This window comes from Zosterops lateralis, assembly GCF_965231275.1.
Source record: "Zosterops lateralis genome assembly, chromosome: 5".
In the NCBI taxonomy this organism is placed as follows: domain Eukaryota; kingdom Metazoa; phylum Chordata; class Aves; order Passeriformes; family Zosteropidae; genus Zosterops; species Zosterops lateralis.
In genome coordinates this window covers 60,725,131-60,737,354 of record NC_139766.1, presented here as the reverse complement: position 1 = coordinate 60,737,354, position 12,224 = coordinate 60,725,131, and the positions used below count along the sequence as shown (strand labels likewise).

The 12,224-nt window shown below is 52.2% G+C and overlaps 1 protein-coding gene across 1 annotated transcript; it reads left to right on the top strand.

Moving 5' to 3' along the window:
- Positions 1-8,685: 8,685 nt before the first annotated feature.
- Positions 8,686-11,436, top strand: POU4F2 (POU class 4 homeobox 2; the record flags this gene model as incomplete). The annotated part of the gene is made up of 2 exons (XM_083861060.1): positions 8,686-10,037; positions 10,495-11,436. The coding sequence occupies exons 1-2, from the start codon at positions 9,744-9,746 to the stop codon at positions 11,434-11,436; spliced, it is 1,236 nt and encodes a 411-aa protein (XP_083717186.1). The 5' UTR covers positions 8,686-9,743.
- Positions 11,437-12,224: the final 788 nt, after the last annotated feature.

Genomic DNA, 12,224 nt, shown 5'->3' with positions numbered 1-12,224 from the left:
TTCAAAAGGTAACTGTGTGCATACACTAAAGGACTGAATTTTTTGTTGTCTCTAATTCATCACAATTTCTTTTAGAATAAAGAAAAAAATAAGAAGCAAACTCCCCCACCAAAATAAGACTGCAAATTCCACTTAGCAGTTCCTTAGTTTTAGTACTGCTAATACAGCTTGTCTCTCCTCTGGGTTCAGCTCAAACTCTGATTTGACAGCTGGTCTTTGACTTGACAGGAGCTTTGTCCACCAAAAATGCACCAGTCCTGCTTTCATCTTTCATTTCCATGGGTTTTGCTCTGCAGATGCCAGTGGCACCTTAAGTCCCTGAGTTCAAGGGAAACCAGCAACTGTTCATACAGATACAGAGAAATGCTGTTTTTCACCATTTTACGTGGAAGAGTTCAATTTATGGGGGAGAAGTTTGATTATTACAATGAAATCTTATCTTACAACAGGTAAGGCAACACCACACAAACTCAAGTAGTGAATTGCAGCCTGTTTTGAAGCCAAATGGAACACTGGACTGCCTCTTAAAAAAAACCCAACCAAACAGATAGTCTTGCCAAAGAGCAGCACATCTCAGCTCTCAGAAGAAAGCTACCCAGCTATTCCCACGTCTGGCTGAATTTTTAAAGAACTCTGAAATGTTTGGAGCACTCACGCATGTATTAACACAGCAAAGATACTTCCAATTCGCTCAGTTTTTTCTGACTTAAAGTGGAATAAATAAAAGCAAAATCTAGTCATGTACCTTTGCTGAATCAATGTTTCTTCCCCCTCTCTTTAACCAGCTTGGCCTCTTTATGCACTGGTAGTGGTCTTGGTTAGGGTCAAGGCTGACACAGCAGCTCCTTCTGTTGCCTGACCCACTGTCACCACCTCTCACACCAATAAAATGCACATGTAAAATCACTGTCAAAATGTTACCAGAAAGATATATTGTGCAGGTACTGAAGAAAGTCTGCTAGCCCCTGCAACATCATCCATTTTTATTATGCCACATTATAAATTGCATTTTTCATCGTGTATCTTAGGCATGGAAAATAAATGCACTAACCCTCTAAAAATAAGATTCCTCACTAAAACCCTCTATAGAAGACACCAGTCCAGAGCACACATTTACAGCTACATCATAAATCTTTGGTAAAAATGGGATTTATAAAAGCTGTGCTGACACAGCTTATCTACAAGATTGTGAAAACAACAGCCATGTGTAGAGAGCTCACCCTGCTAAAACACAGCTGTATGAATATTGAACATCAAACCCCACACAAGCCCTCTGACCTCTGCAGCAGCTCCCAAACCACCCCTGCCTCTCTTCCCAAGCCAGGCTCCCACCCACAGCTGGAGAACAACTGTGAACCAAATAGAGCAAAACTCTTTTCATCACTTCCTTTCCCTCACTTACCTGAAGGACGGTATTCTTTCTACCTACCTGTTTCGGGTTTTCTTCACCACCACCTTTTACTATCTAAAGCAGCTGGGCCTTGCTAATTGATTAACTTCAGTGGCTTTGACCTCCAGACACATAACCCTCACTTGTCAGCCTCCTGAACTTTTCTGGTCTTCTGGTCTGTTCTTAAGTGTTCTGAGCAAAAACCTTCCTTGGCACTTGACACAAGCCCTGAAAAATACTGTGACATGCCATGGAACATCCTTCTGGGGACATGGAAGGACATCAGATGTGAGAGAGACATGAAATATGAACCACATTTTGCTCTAAGATATACCTCTTGCATGATCCTTGCAGTAGCTGAGTCCCAACACTCTGCTGGGCACCTGAAGGAGGATTTGCTTTTGGCTCTGGTTGAGGAGAGGAATTTTCCCAATTTCCTATAAACAGGCAGTAGGGCCAGGCAGTAAGAAGATGCAAACTCCAGGGCACCCAGCCCAACCCTCTGGAAGCACTTCCAGGAGTCACCTTTCCCAGAGTAAACTTTCAGGGCTCCCCCAGAGCCAAGGGAACACAGATGAGCTCTGGCTGTCACTGGCTCCTAAAGTATCAACGGGACCACGAAGGAAGAAGAGGGAGAAAGAGAAGGGCCGGGGGAATCCTGGTCCTGAGCTCACCTCTCCAGCGCCTGGGCTGCCTCGACCTCCCGAGAAAAAAAAGAAAAAACAAAACAACAATAAAACAAAGCTAAACAAAATCAAAACGCCCCAAACCTTCTACTCACTACCACAAACTGCATTTAATTTCCTGATTGCCCCAGCTGTATCTATATGGATGGGAGGGGCGGTGCATCCCATCCCATCCCATCCCATCCAATCTCCCTCCAGCCTCCTCTCCCGACTCTGCCCTGGAAACCCTCGCGGGACCCGCCCGACTCCAAGCCGGGCACTCCCGAGTGCATCCCCCCCTCACTAAAAGCCATCGAGCAGCTGTCAGCACTTACAGCAGACAACTTCAAATGGTTGTAAAAGCTTCTTCAGATCCAACCTCCTCATTCGGAAATATTAAGCATCATTAAAAATTATATCAAGCAAAAAAAACCCCCTAATTATCCACGCAAAACTAACAAAATAAAATAAAATAAAATAAAATAAAAAACACAAAAGGCCAAAACCCCTCCCCACCATGTTGGCCTACTTTGGGCTGGTGTGTCTAGCCCCAGCAGGAACATTTCGAGAGGCACTGGGAGCCCAGGTGACTGGGAAAGACAGGGATGCTGGGACCTGTTAGGGAGTGTTTCCTCATCTCATGGGTGTGCAGCAACAAATTCACTTACCCAAGGAGACATGGCCCTAAACAAGGAGAGCAAAATGCATTTTACTCAAGTAAGTTCACCGTGTCAGGACACCTACTAGGCAACAGAACTGCTAAGGGATTAACAAGTAAAAATATGATTTGATTCTACATTTTCTACATATATACACAGCAACAGACACAGAGTCACCAATATGCAGCTTGATAATTTGAAAGGTTTCAAATGACAGCATCTTTGGGTTGTCCCAGGTCTCCCCCATCAAAACAAACAGTAAAGTAGTTAAGCATGGATTTTGTTCATTCCAATTCAGCAAAATATTTAAAGTAGGATGTGTGGATAGAAGCTCTTGTGAGTACATGCCTCTACAGAAATTTGTGTTACATGCCATGGACTGAGCTTTCTGCATTTTAAACTCTGCTTTGGATTGGCTGTACATACATCTGTCAATTATTAATCTCCTGCTTTTAAAAAAAATTATTTCCTGGGCATCATTTTTTTTTTTCTTTCTTCAATTTTTCTTTACCTTCATAGTACCATTTTCAGAGCTGTCTTCTTTCCTGCGCGTCTGTGTGTTTGCAGTTCTCAACACAGAACCATTTAATAAGCTTTGATGTTCCTGGCAAAACTCCCATTGATCGTCTTGATTGCCTTTGTAAGAGATTTCACTGGAATTCGATGGCTGTCTCAGGACTGGGGAAGACACGTGATAGCACAGCCCTAACCCGCTGCTTCCAACAGGAAATGTTGATGCAAGCTGCAGATGCGTTTCACAACTTGATTTCATTATATTAACAGTCTTCAAAACGTACAATACTTCATTTATAGAAAGGGGTAGGGAGCACAGGTGGATGCCTGCCCATGCTCTGTGTGGGAAGGGACGGGCTTTGATGTGTGCCTGGAGGTTGCACAAAAGGTGGAAAGCATTTCCACTGAATTTTAACCAATATAAAATGAAGAGGATTTGTGATCAGCTTTGAATAAAACTTAGCGAAGTGTCTGTGCCCACATGTAAGGTGGACACCCTCCAACATTATCACTGCTATTATGCACAGATTTATCTACTGGGAATCAAAGCCTGATTTTCAAGGACTAGGTCTGAGCTCAGCGTGCCTGGCCTTGCAGGGATGGATGCTCCAGCACACATCTGATATTTCCAGGAGATGCTGGTCCTGCTGGTCCCCACCAGTCAGGTTCCAGTCCCACCATGCTCTGATTGTGTGAATTTTGAATCAAAGGAAGAAAACAGAATAATTCCCAGATATTTTCCACCCCACCATTCATGGCGGAGGATGAGTCCATGCCAGACCTCACCAAAACTATGGAGATTGTGAAAGCACAGTCCATGGTTTGGCACACACCAAATGCCACAGGCCACATCACCCTATCTCCCTAAGTAAATATTTTAACACACTATTTAATGGCTCAGAGGTACAACACCGACCCAGTGACACAACTGTGCCTGCTCAGAATCACAAGGTTTTCATCACCTTTTCCAATGCATATCAACTATCACAGTTTTTTCTTCTTGGCTGGAAGGAGAAGGCTGCCTGGTGAATCCTGGGGACATGGAAAGAGATCAGCCAACACCTTGCAGGGTGGAAGGGGGAGAAAGGCAAATCATATTTTTCTTGAAAAACTGAAGAAGCAGATGGAAGACACTGAAAACTTACAAGAGCTAAGAGCTCCGAGCTGAGGACGTGCCCATGCTGGTGATCAAATTAAAAACCACAACACTTTCCCTCAGTTAGCAGCAAGCCCTGAAAGATATCTGAAATGCAAGCACCATCTTTCGTTGCAGCGAGTGCCTGGCACCAGCCTCCAGGCACCAGGCTGAACACACGTGTCCTCATTGCTCCAGTTAAATGGCATACGGAGCCGGGGAGAGAGAGAGGAATCTCGGCCTTAATTAGGGAATGTGTTTGGAATATGATTTGTGATAATACATCTATAACAAGGGGAATTAATGAAAATAATTAATGAAGGCTAATCTAAGATACCAGGGTTTTGTCTAAATCAGCAAGAGTGGAGTCCCAAGGACATTCACAGTGTGATTTATAGGAATTTTTTTTAATGATCCATGAGGTCTTAATCCTTTCAATACAAGCAGGAACTGGGGAGGTGGTTAGGGAGGGCTCCCACCTGTGAGATGGTTTGTGAGTTCCTGTGTTCCTGTGAGAGTTAGATCTGAATTTATCTGCTTTGTATAATCCAGTGTTTCATTTCCTTTAGAAGCCACTTCATGTCTGAATTTCCCTCTGTACAATTTTATCTTTATCTGTAAGTAAGAGCAGTGAAGTTCACTGCATATCCAGCTGCTCTGATTGTACAGTGTTTGCACAGCAGGTGTATCTCAAAAAAAACCACCCCAAACCCAAATCCAAACAATCAGAAATACAGGCAAAATCACAGCCTTGCAAAACACTCATGACTCTTGAGCTATAAAGCATGCAATGGAAATTTGAATTAAAATGAATGTATTAAAAATAACTTTTGTACAGCACCACGGCAAGCCAAGCAGGTGATTGCTGTGCTGATACCAGCTAGATGGCACAGAAGGGGGGGCAGGAGTCACCACTGCCACTGGTGTTAGCCAAGGCTGTGGATGAAAAAGGCCTTTCCTGAGGTCTCCAGGACCGGCAGAGCCTTGGAAGAGCCTGAGGAGGTGTAGGAGCCTTCTTGGTCTCCCCTGCCACACTGGCCCCACCTCAAACAGCAGCTCCAACAAAGAGGAGGGGTTGAAATCCGTGCCAAAATGAATGCCAAAAAGCCCTGTGCAAAGACAGGCCCTGCCTCCACCTCCACCCTCCCTCTCGGAAAAGCGGTTTAAGAATGGTGTCCTGGGTGCTGTGCAGGAATATGCAGTGTGTGTGTGAGCAGAGGAGAGGCACTGAGGGCTGGATGGCTCCTGCTTAGCAGTCTGCTCACATCGTTCTCCCACGAAGAATATTCAGCTTTCTTTGTCTAAAATGTTGAGTGGTTATGAATAGTAAGGATAGACTATCTGTAATTATTTTTAAATTATTAATGGTTTTGTTAGATCCCTTCACTTCTACATTAGGTTTCTGTTAATGTAAGTTAAATCAAAATGTACTTCAGTTTCCAGGCAGCTCCCAAATGTATTTTTCATTCTTTCATAACATTACTTCAAGTTCTCGATGAGGTGTCCACGATGAAGTTTGCTCCCGAGCCGGCAGACTTCCAGTCCTGGTGAATCCAGCGGCAGGCTCAGCAGGCAGGGCGGGATGGCAAACGAGGAGACCGTGGCTGCATTGCCAGAGTCCCACCCCCAGCTTCCAGGTGTGATGTTCTATCCGTGAGGAGCACGGGATCCACGGGAGGGGGGGAAATTTGTCACAATAACTGAGTTACTTTGTTGGCACTTTCCATCACGCTTAGGAGACTCAGCTTGTTACGCCAGGCAGATATTTTCTGATCAGGAGTGCCTGGCTCAGGGCTCAGATCCTGCGGGCAGTGAGGAGAGCTTCCCGCTTGCCACCCTGCCCCAGGAGATGCTCTGGGATGGGGGGAAAAGAGAGTGGCACAGAGGAGGATTTCTCTTCCCCCCTCGCCCCTCACCCGGGGCTCCGCTGCTGCCGAGGGGGCGGCGCTGGGGACAGGAGCGCGCGGAGCCAAACGCGTGCGTTCAACACAAACCCCACGGAGGAAAAAAAAAAAAAAAAAAAAAAAAGCCTGGATAAATTATGCAGAGGGATTTCTGGATTTCTTTCAAGTAATTAAGTTTCGATTTCTTGCATTTATTTTAGTGCCAGGAAGCACGAGGCGCCACGGACGGCAAAACTCTTCATTGATCGTTCGGGGCTCGAAGTTTGACTTCGTGACTTGACCGGGCTCGGGGCGGCGGCCGCGCGTTTGGAGCGGGGGAGGAGATTTGGGCGAGGCGGAGCGGGGCCGGGGGGATGCCGGGCTGGCAGCGCCGAGGGGGCCGGGGATGCCGAGGCTCCGCCGGCGGGCGGGGATGCCCCAACGGGGCGGCGGGGCCGGTGCATCTCTCCGCACCCGCTGAGCCCCCGCGGCCGCAGCCCCGGGGGAGCGTCCCGGAGGCGGCAGGGGCAGGGAGAGGTGCGGGGCACCGGGTGCCAGGGCCGGGGCTGGCGCTGCCCTGCCCTCAAAACAAAGGTAGAGTTTGCTCAAAGTGTAGCCCGCATCTAAATGGATTAAAAATTCATAGGGCGCATTAGGTTCGGTAAAATATGAATGCGCGTCTTTAAATTTTAATCGTAAATCAGAACGTGGATACATGAGAGGCGACAGTGATTTCTCCCCAGATGTCTGCGTGGGTCAGGGTGTGGGCGTGGGTAAGCTGGAGGGGGGGCTCTCCTTTTATTGGGGCAGCCGGGCGGTGCTCAGGGCCGGCTGCGGGCCCGGGGGGCGGCGGGGGCTCCGCGCCTGCTGCGGCTCCTCCCGGCCCCTCCCGACTCCGGGCGGGGGCTGCGGACGGGAAAACTCCAACACCCGAACACAAACAAACAAACAACAACAACAACAAAAATCCCCAGGAACGGGGGGGGAACGGGAAGGCGCTGGGCGGTGGAGCCGCGGGCAGGGCGCTGCGGGCAGAGCGGAGCCGGAGCCGCGGAGAGTCCCCGCAGGGCGGAGACACCGCGGGGAGCCCCGGGGTCAGCCCGGGCCCGGCACCGGGGAAAGTTGCCCAGGCGGGCGGCCGTGTCCCGGTGGCGGCCGTTCGGAGCGGCCACGAGCGCGGCGTTTTGGAGATCGGCTGTCAGTTGCCATTAAAATCAAGATTAATTCATATTAACGATATGCGTTCTCAATTCTCCCGTGTGACAGCATACATTAGAACAACTATTGCGAGTAATTAAACTCAGTGCGGGAGGGGTTAAATGTATAGCGGAGGGGGGAAGTTCCTCCTCGCTTTTCTCTCCGCCAAAGTTGAGCCGGAGATCGGGGCGGGCAGAGCCCCTTCCCCGGCTAAGCGCGCCCGGCAGGCTGCCTGCCCTCGGACCTCCCCGTGCCGACGAGGTATTCTCTTCTTCTGCTTTTTTTTTTTTTTTCTTTTTTTTTTTTTTTTTTTTTTTTTTTTTCCTTCCCCCGTTCTCTCTCCCCGCACCCCTCCCGGCACGCCCGCACCGAGGCGCGCAGGGCCGCGGCCGGGGAGGCGGGGACGGGGAGAGGGAGCGGCCGGAGCGCGGCGGGGACCCCGGCGGAGGGAGGGGGGGACAGCGGCCTCTCCGCCCGCCCTGCCATCCCTGCCATTCCTGCCATCTCTGCCAGCCCTGCCATCCCTGCCCGCCCCGCCAGCCCTGCCCGCACCCCGCTCGGCCCGCGATGGCCTCGAAAGGCGCAAAATATCATCGATGGCTCTTTTTTCTCGGGCGTTGGAGATGCTCTATGCTTTAGACTAATTAGACAAGCCAAAAGCCTTTTGAAGATTAAGCAAATTGGACAACCCTTGTTAATTAGAACATAATTTAAAGTTTGAAATTATATCACTCATGAAGTAGCCTAATTAGTATGACGATATGTTAATAGCCTACCGAGACACGAAGCGCGGAGGTTTGGCATGAACTCCTTAAAGGCTTGCAAGAAAATCCTCTTTCCTATGTTGTCATTAATAAAAGATTTCTATAGACTTCAGCCTTTCAACGGTGACATACAATTTATAGTACACACAATGCATTAGCCCATAGTGCTGCTCCATTTTTTTACTATTATGAAAACTAATAAATTCGTCAAGCTGAATTAAGCATACAAATCAGATGAGGCATAACAGATTACATATTGAAGCGCCGTGTCTCCCGAGCCTAAATGAAATTTCAATCTAATAATTCCTTCCTGGCCCGGCCATAATTTGTTTAGAGATGTTGTTCTACTTCTTTCCAAGCGCTATTCACACCATAATTAAATGATACTCAAGCTTTTAACTTTGATTTATTTCATTTCTCCGAGCTGGCGACAGTGAGAGCTGATACAATGTAATTTTTTTTTTTATTTCCCTTAAAATTACCAAGTCTGCTGTTTAGGTGAGGAATTAAACACCTAAGCACTTATTTTAACCTTTTTGCTGCAAAGTGAAATTCATGGAAATAAATCCGACCACCTCCAGGAAAACTGACTTTCCCCGATTTCTTTTCTCTCTGTTTTCTTTTTTTTTTTTTTTTTCCTTTTTCCTTTTCTTCTTTTCCTATTAGAGAGGCGTGGGAAACTGGCGGGATAGCGGTGCGCTTTTGCAGGAGGATCCCTGCGGCTCCCGGCCGATGGGGGAGGCCGGTGGGGGCAGCCCCGGCTCCGCTCCCGGCCTGTCCCCGCGCTGTCCCCGCTGTCCCCGGAGCGGTGCCGGAGCAGGGAGCGGCGGGACACTCCGGCTGCAGGTGCGTGCTCAGCCCGGACGGCACTTTTTCCCCCCTCCCTTTTTAAAATTATTTTTTTTCTTTTCACGGAGGGTGGTATTGAGGCGGCGGGGTGGTCGCTTCCCTCTCCTTTTTATTTTTTTTAATTTGTTTTTTTTTCCTTTTTGGCATTTTCCCTCCCCCTTTCCAGGAGGCGGCGGGGCGCGGCGGTGGGTGCGGGATCTCGCGTGGGCGTGGGAGCGGCGGGGGGCGGGCAGGGAGCGGCGGAGGAGGGGGCCGGGGCCGAGGAGGCAGGCGCGGAGGGCCCTTCCCGAGGAGTTGGGCTGTAGTGACAGGCGAGAGGGGAGGGGAGGGAGGGGAGAGAGTAAAACCCAGCGGCGCGGCGGCAGGGAGGGCACTTGGCGAGAGGCGAGGGCCGGCGCCGGAGCGGAGGCGGCGGCGGATAGCGGGGAGCGCCCGGGCGGAGGGCGGAGGGCGGGAGGCTTCCCGCGCATCCCCCGCGCATCCCCGGCTCGCCGGAGCCGCCTCTGCCCTCTCGTCCCCGGCGGGGCTCGGGCAGCCGGCTGGGGGGCGAGCGGGATTGATTTTTTTTTTTTTTTTTAATTTTTCGGGGGGCGGGGGCGCGGGGCTCCTGCGGCTTTTCCGGGGGGTTCGGGCCCCCGGCCCCGCGCCCCTGCCCTCCTCCGGCGGCCGGCTGCCGGCGGCGAGCACCATGATGATGTCTCTGAGCAGCAAGCAGCCTTTCGGCCTCCCCCACGGCGGCGGCGGCGGCGGCGGCCTCCACGAGACCAAGTACTCGGCCCTGCACACCGCCTCGCCCTGTCCCTCCGCCGGCGCCGCCGCCCCCGCCGCCAGCTCCCCCGGCAGCACCGGCAGCGGCGGCTCCGCCGGACGCGGCTCCGGCTCCGGCTCCGGCCCCGGCGGCGGCTCCGGCTCCGGCTCGGGCTCCGGCGGCAGCGGCGGCGGCGCGGAGGCGATGCGGAGGGCCTGCCTGCCCGCCCCTCCGGTAGGTGCCCGCCGCCCCGCCGCCCCACTTTAAGGGGAGCCCCTCGGCGGCCCCCCGGATCCGCCTGATGATTTTTTCATGGCCGTGCAGCAAATCACCCGGCGCCGCCGGGCGCTCGCCCAACTTATGCATGCGGCGGCTCTTGCCGCTCGTATTAATTTTTATGACCTGGGATGCTGCGTGCGGCTGGTGCGTGTGTCCGTCCGTCCGTCCGTCCGTCCGTCCGCCCGCCCGCCGCGGCTCCTCTGTGCGAGCGGCTGCGCCGCGCCCGCTCCCTCGCCCCGCTCGCTCCCTCTTCTCCTCTCCTCTCCTCTCCTCCCCCCCACCACCCCACCCCCCCTCCCTTCTCCAGGATTTCTCTTTTAACATGCTGGGAAGGTTTTAGTGGCACGGCGGAGTGCGCGGGGAGGCGAATTCCCTGCTGAGCGTTATGTGTGCCTTCTATTTGCAATTGCAGAGCAATATATTCGGCGGTCTGGACGAGAGCCTGCTGGCCCGCGCCGAAGCCCTGGCAGCGGTGGACATCGTCTCCCCGAGCAAGAGCCACCACCACCACCCGCCGCACCACAGCCCCTTCAAGCCGGACGCCACGTACCACACCATGAACACCATCCCCTGCACCTCGGCCGCCTCCTCCTCCTCCGTGCCCATCTCCCACCCGTCCGCCCTGTCGGGCACGCACCACCACCATCACCACCACCACCACCACCACCACCAGCCGCACCAGGCGCTGGAGGGGGAACTCTTGGAGCACCTGACGCCGGGGCTGGCGCTGGGGGCGATGGCGGCCCCCGACGGCGCGGTGGTCTCCACGCCGGGGCACGCTCCGCACATGGCCGGCATGAACCCCATGCACCCGGCGGCGCTGGGCATGGCCCACGCCCACGGGCTGCCGGCCCACATGGGCTGCATGAGCGACGTGGACGCCGACCCCCGCGACCTGGAGGCCTTCGCCGAGCGCTTCAAGCAGCGCCGCATCAAGCTGGGGGTGACCCAGGCCGACGTGGGCTCGGCGCTGGCCAACCTGAAGATCCCGGGGGTGGGCTCCCTCAGCCAGAGCACCATCTGCCGCTTCGAGTCCCTCACCCTCTCCCACAACAACATGATCGCCCTCAAGCCCATCCTGCAGGCGTGGCTGGAGGAGGCCGAGAAGTCCCACCGCGAGAAACTGGCCAAGCCCGAGCTCTTCAGCGGCGCGGAGAAGAAGCGCAAGCGGACCTCCATCGCCGCCCCCGAGAAGCGCTCGCTGGAGGCCTATTTCGCCCTGCAGCCCCGGCCCTCCTCCGAGAAGATCGCCGCCATCGCCGAGAAGCTGGACCTCAAGAAGAACGTGGTGCGCGTCTGGTTCTGCAACCAGCGCCAGAAGCAGAAGCGCATGAAGTACTCGGCGGGGATCTGAGCCGCGCCGGCGCCGCCGCCGCCCGCGGAAAACCCGATAAACCACCGCGGCGACAACGAGGAAAGGAGGAAAACGAGCCCGAACGACCCCGGCCCACCCCGCCGCCCGCCCCGCGCCCAACTTTCGGGGGAAGTTCCCCGCAGAGCCGCGCCCGGAGCCGCCCCGGCAAGTACCGCTGGTTTTTATTGCTAACAGAGCTCGCCAGGGTGGCAGCGGCGTGGCCACCGTGCCGTGGCTTTCTCGGGACCCAAACTTGAATCTAGAGTTGAGGCTTCGCACCGTGAGAGACGTCTCAAAAGTATTTTGATTTAAATAATAATAATAATAAGAATGATAATAATGATTAAAAAAAAAAAAAAACAGATGGCAGGTTTTTCTGCATTTACACTGCGTATTATAAATATATAAATACATATATATTTTTACTGTGGTTATTATCCTTTTCCTTCTCTGAAGTTATAACGCTTAGGGAAAGAGCTGATCCTGCTGTGTTCACTGGTCTTCAAAAGCTATTATTAGATTACTGCCAAACAACCCCTTGTAAATTATTAATTTATCTCTCTAGCAACTTCATTTTGTGCTCATTCTAATTAATTACACCTCTTTAATCTAAGTCTTGATAAAAGTAAAAAAAAAAAAAATTGTTAGTGAGAATCAAATATTTTGTGTTGGTAGGATTTATGGACGTGAGCTTTTCTTCTTCTTCTTCTTAATGTCCCTTTTGGCCATTTGTAAATTCTCACCCGAACCCACGGTATTTCTCTGGCGAGTATTCCTATTCGTGCGGC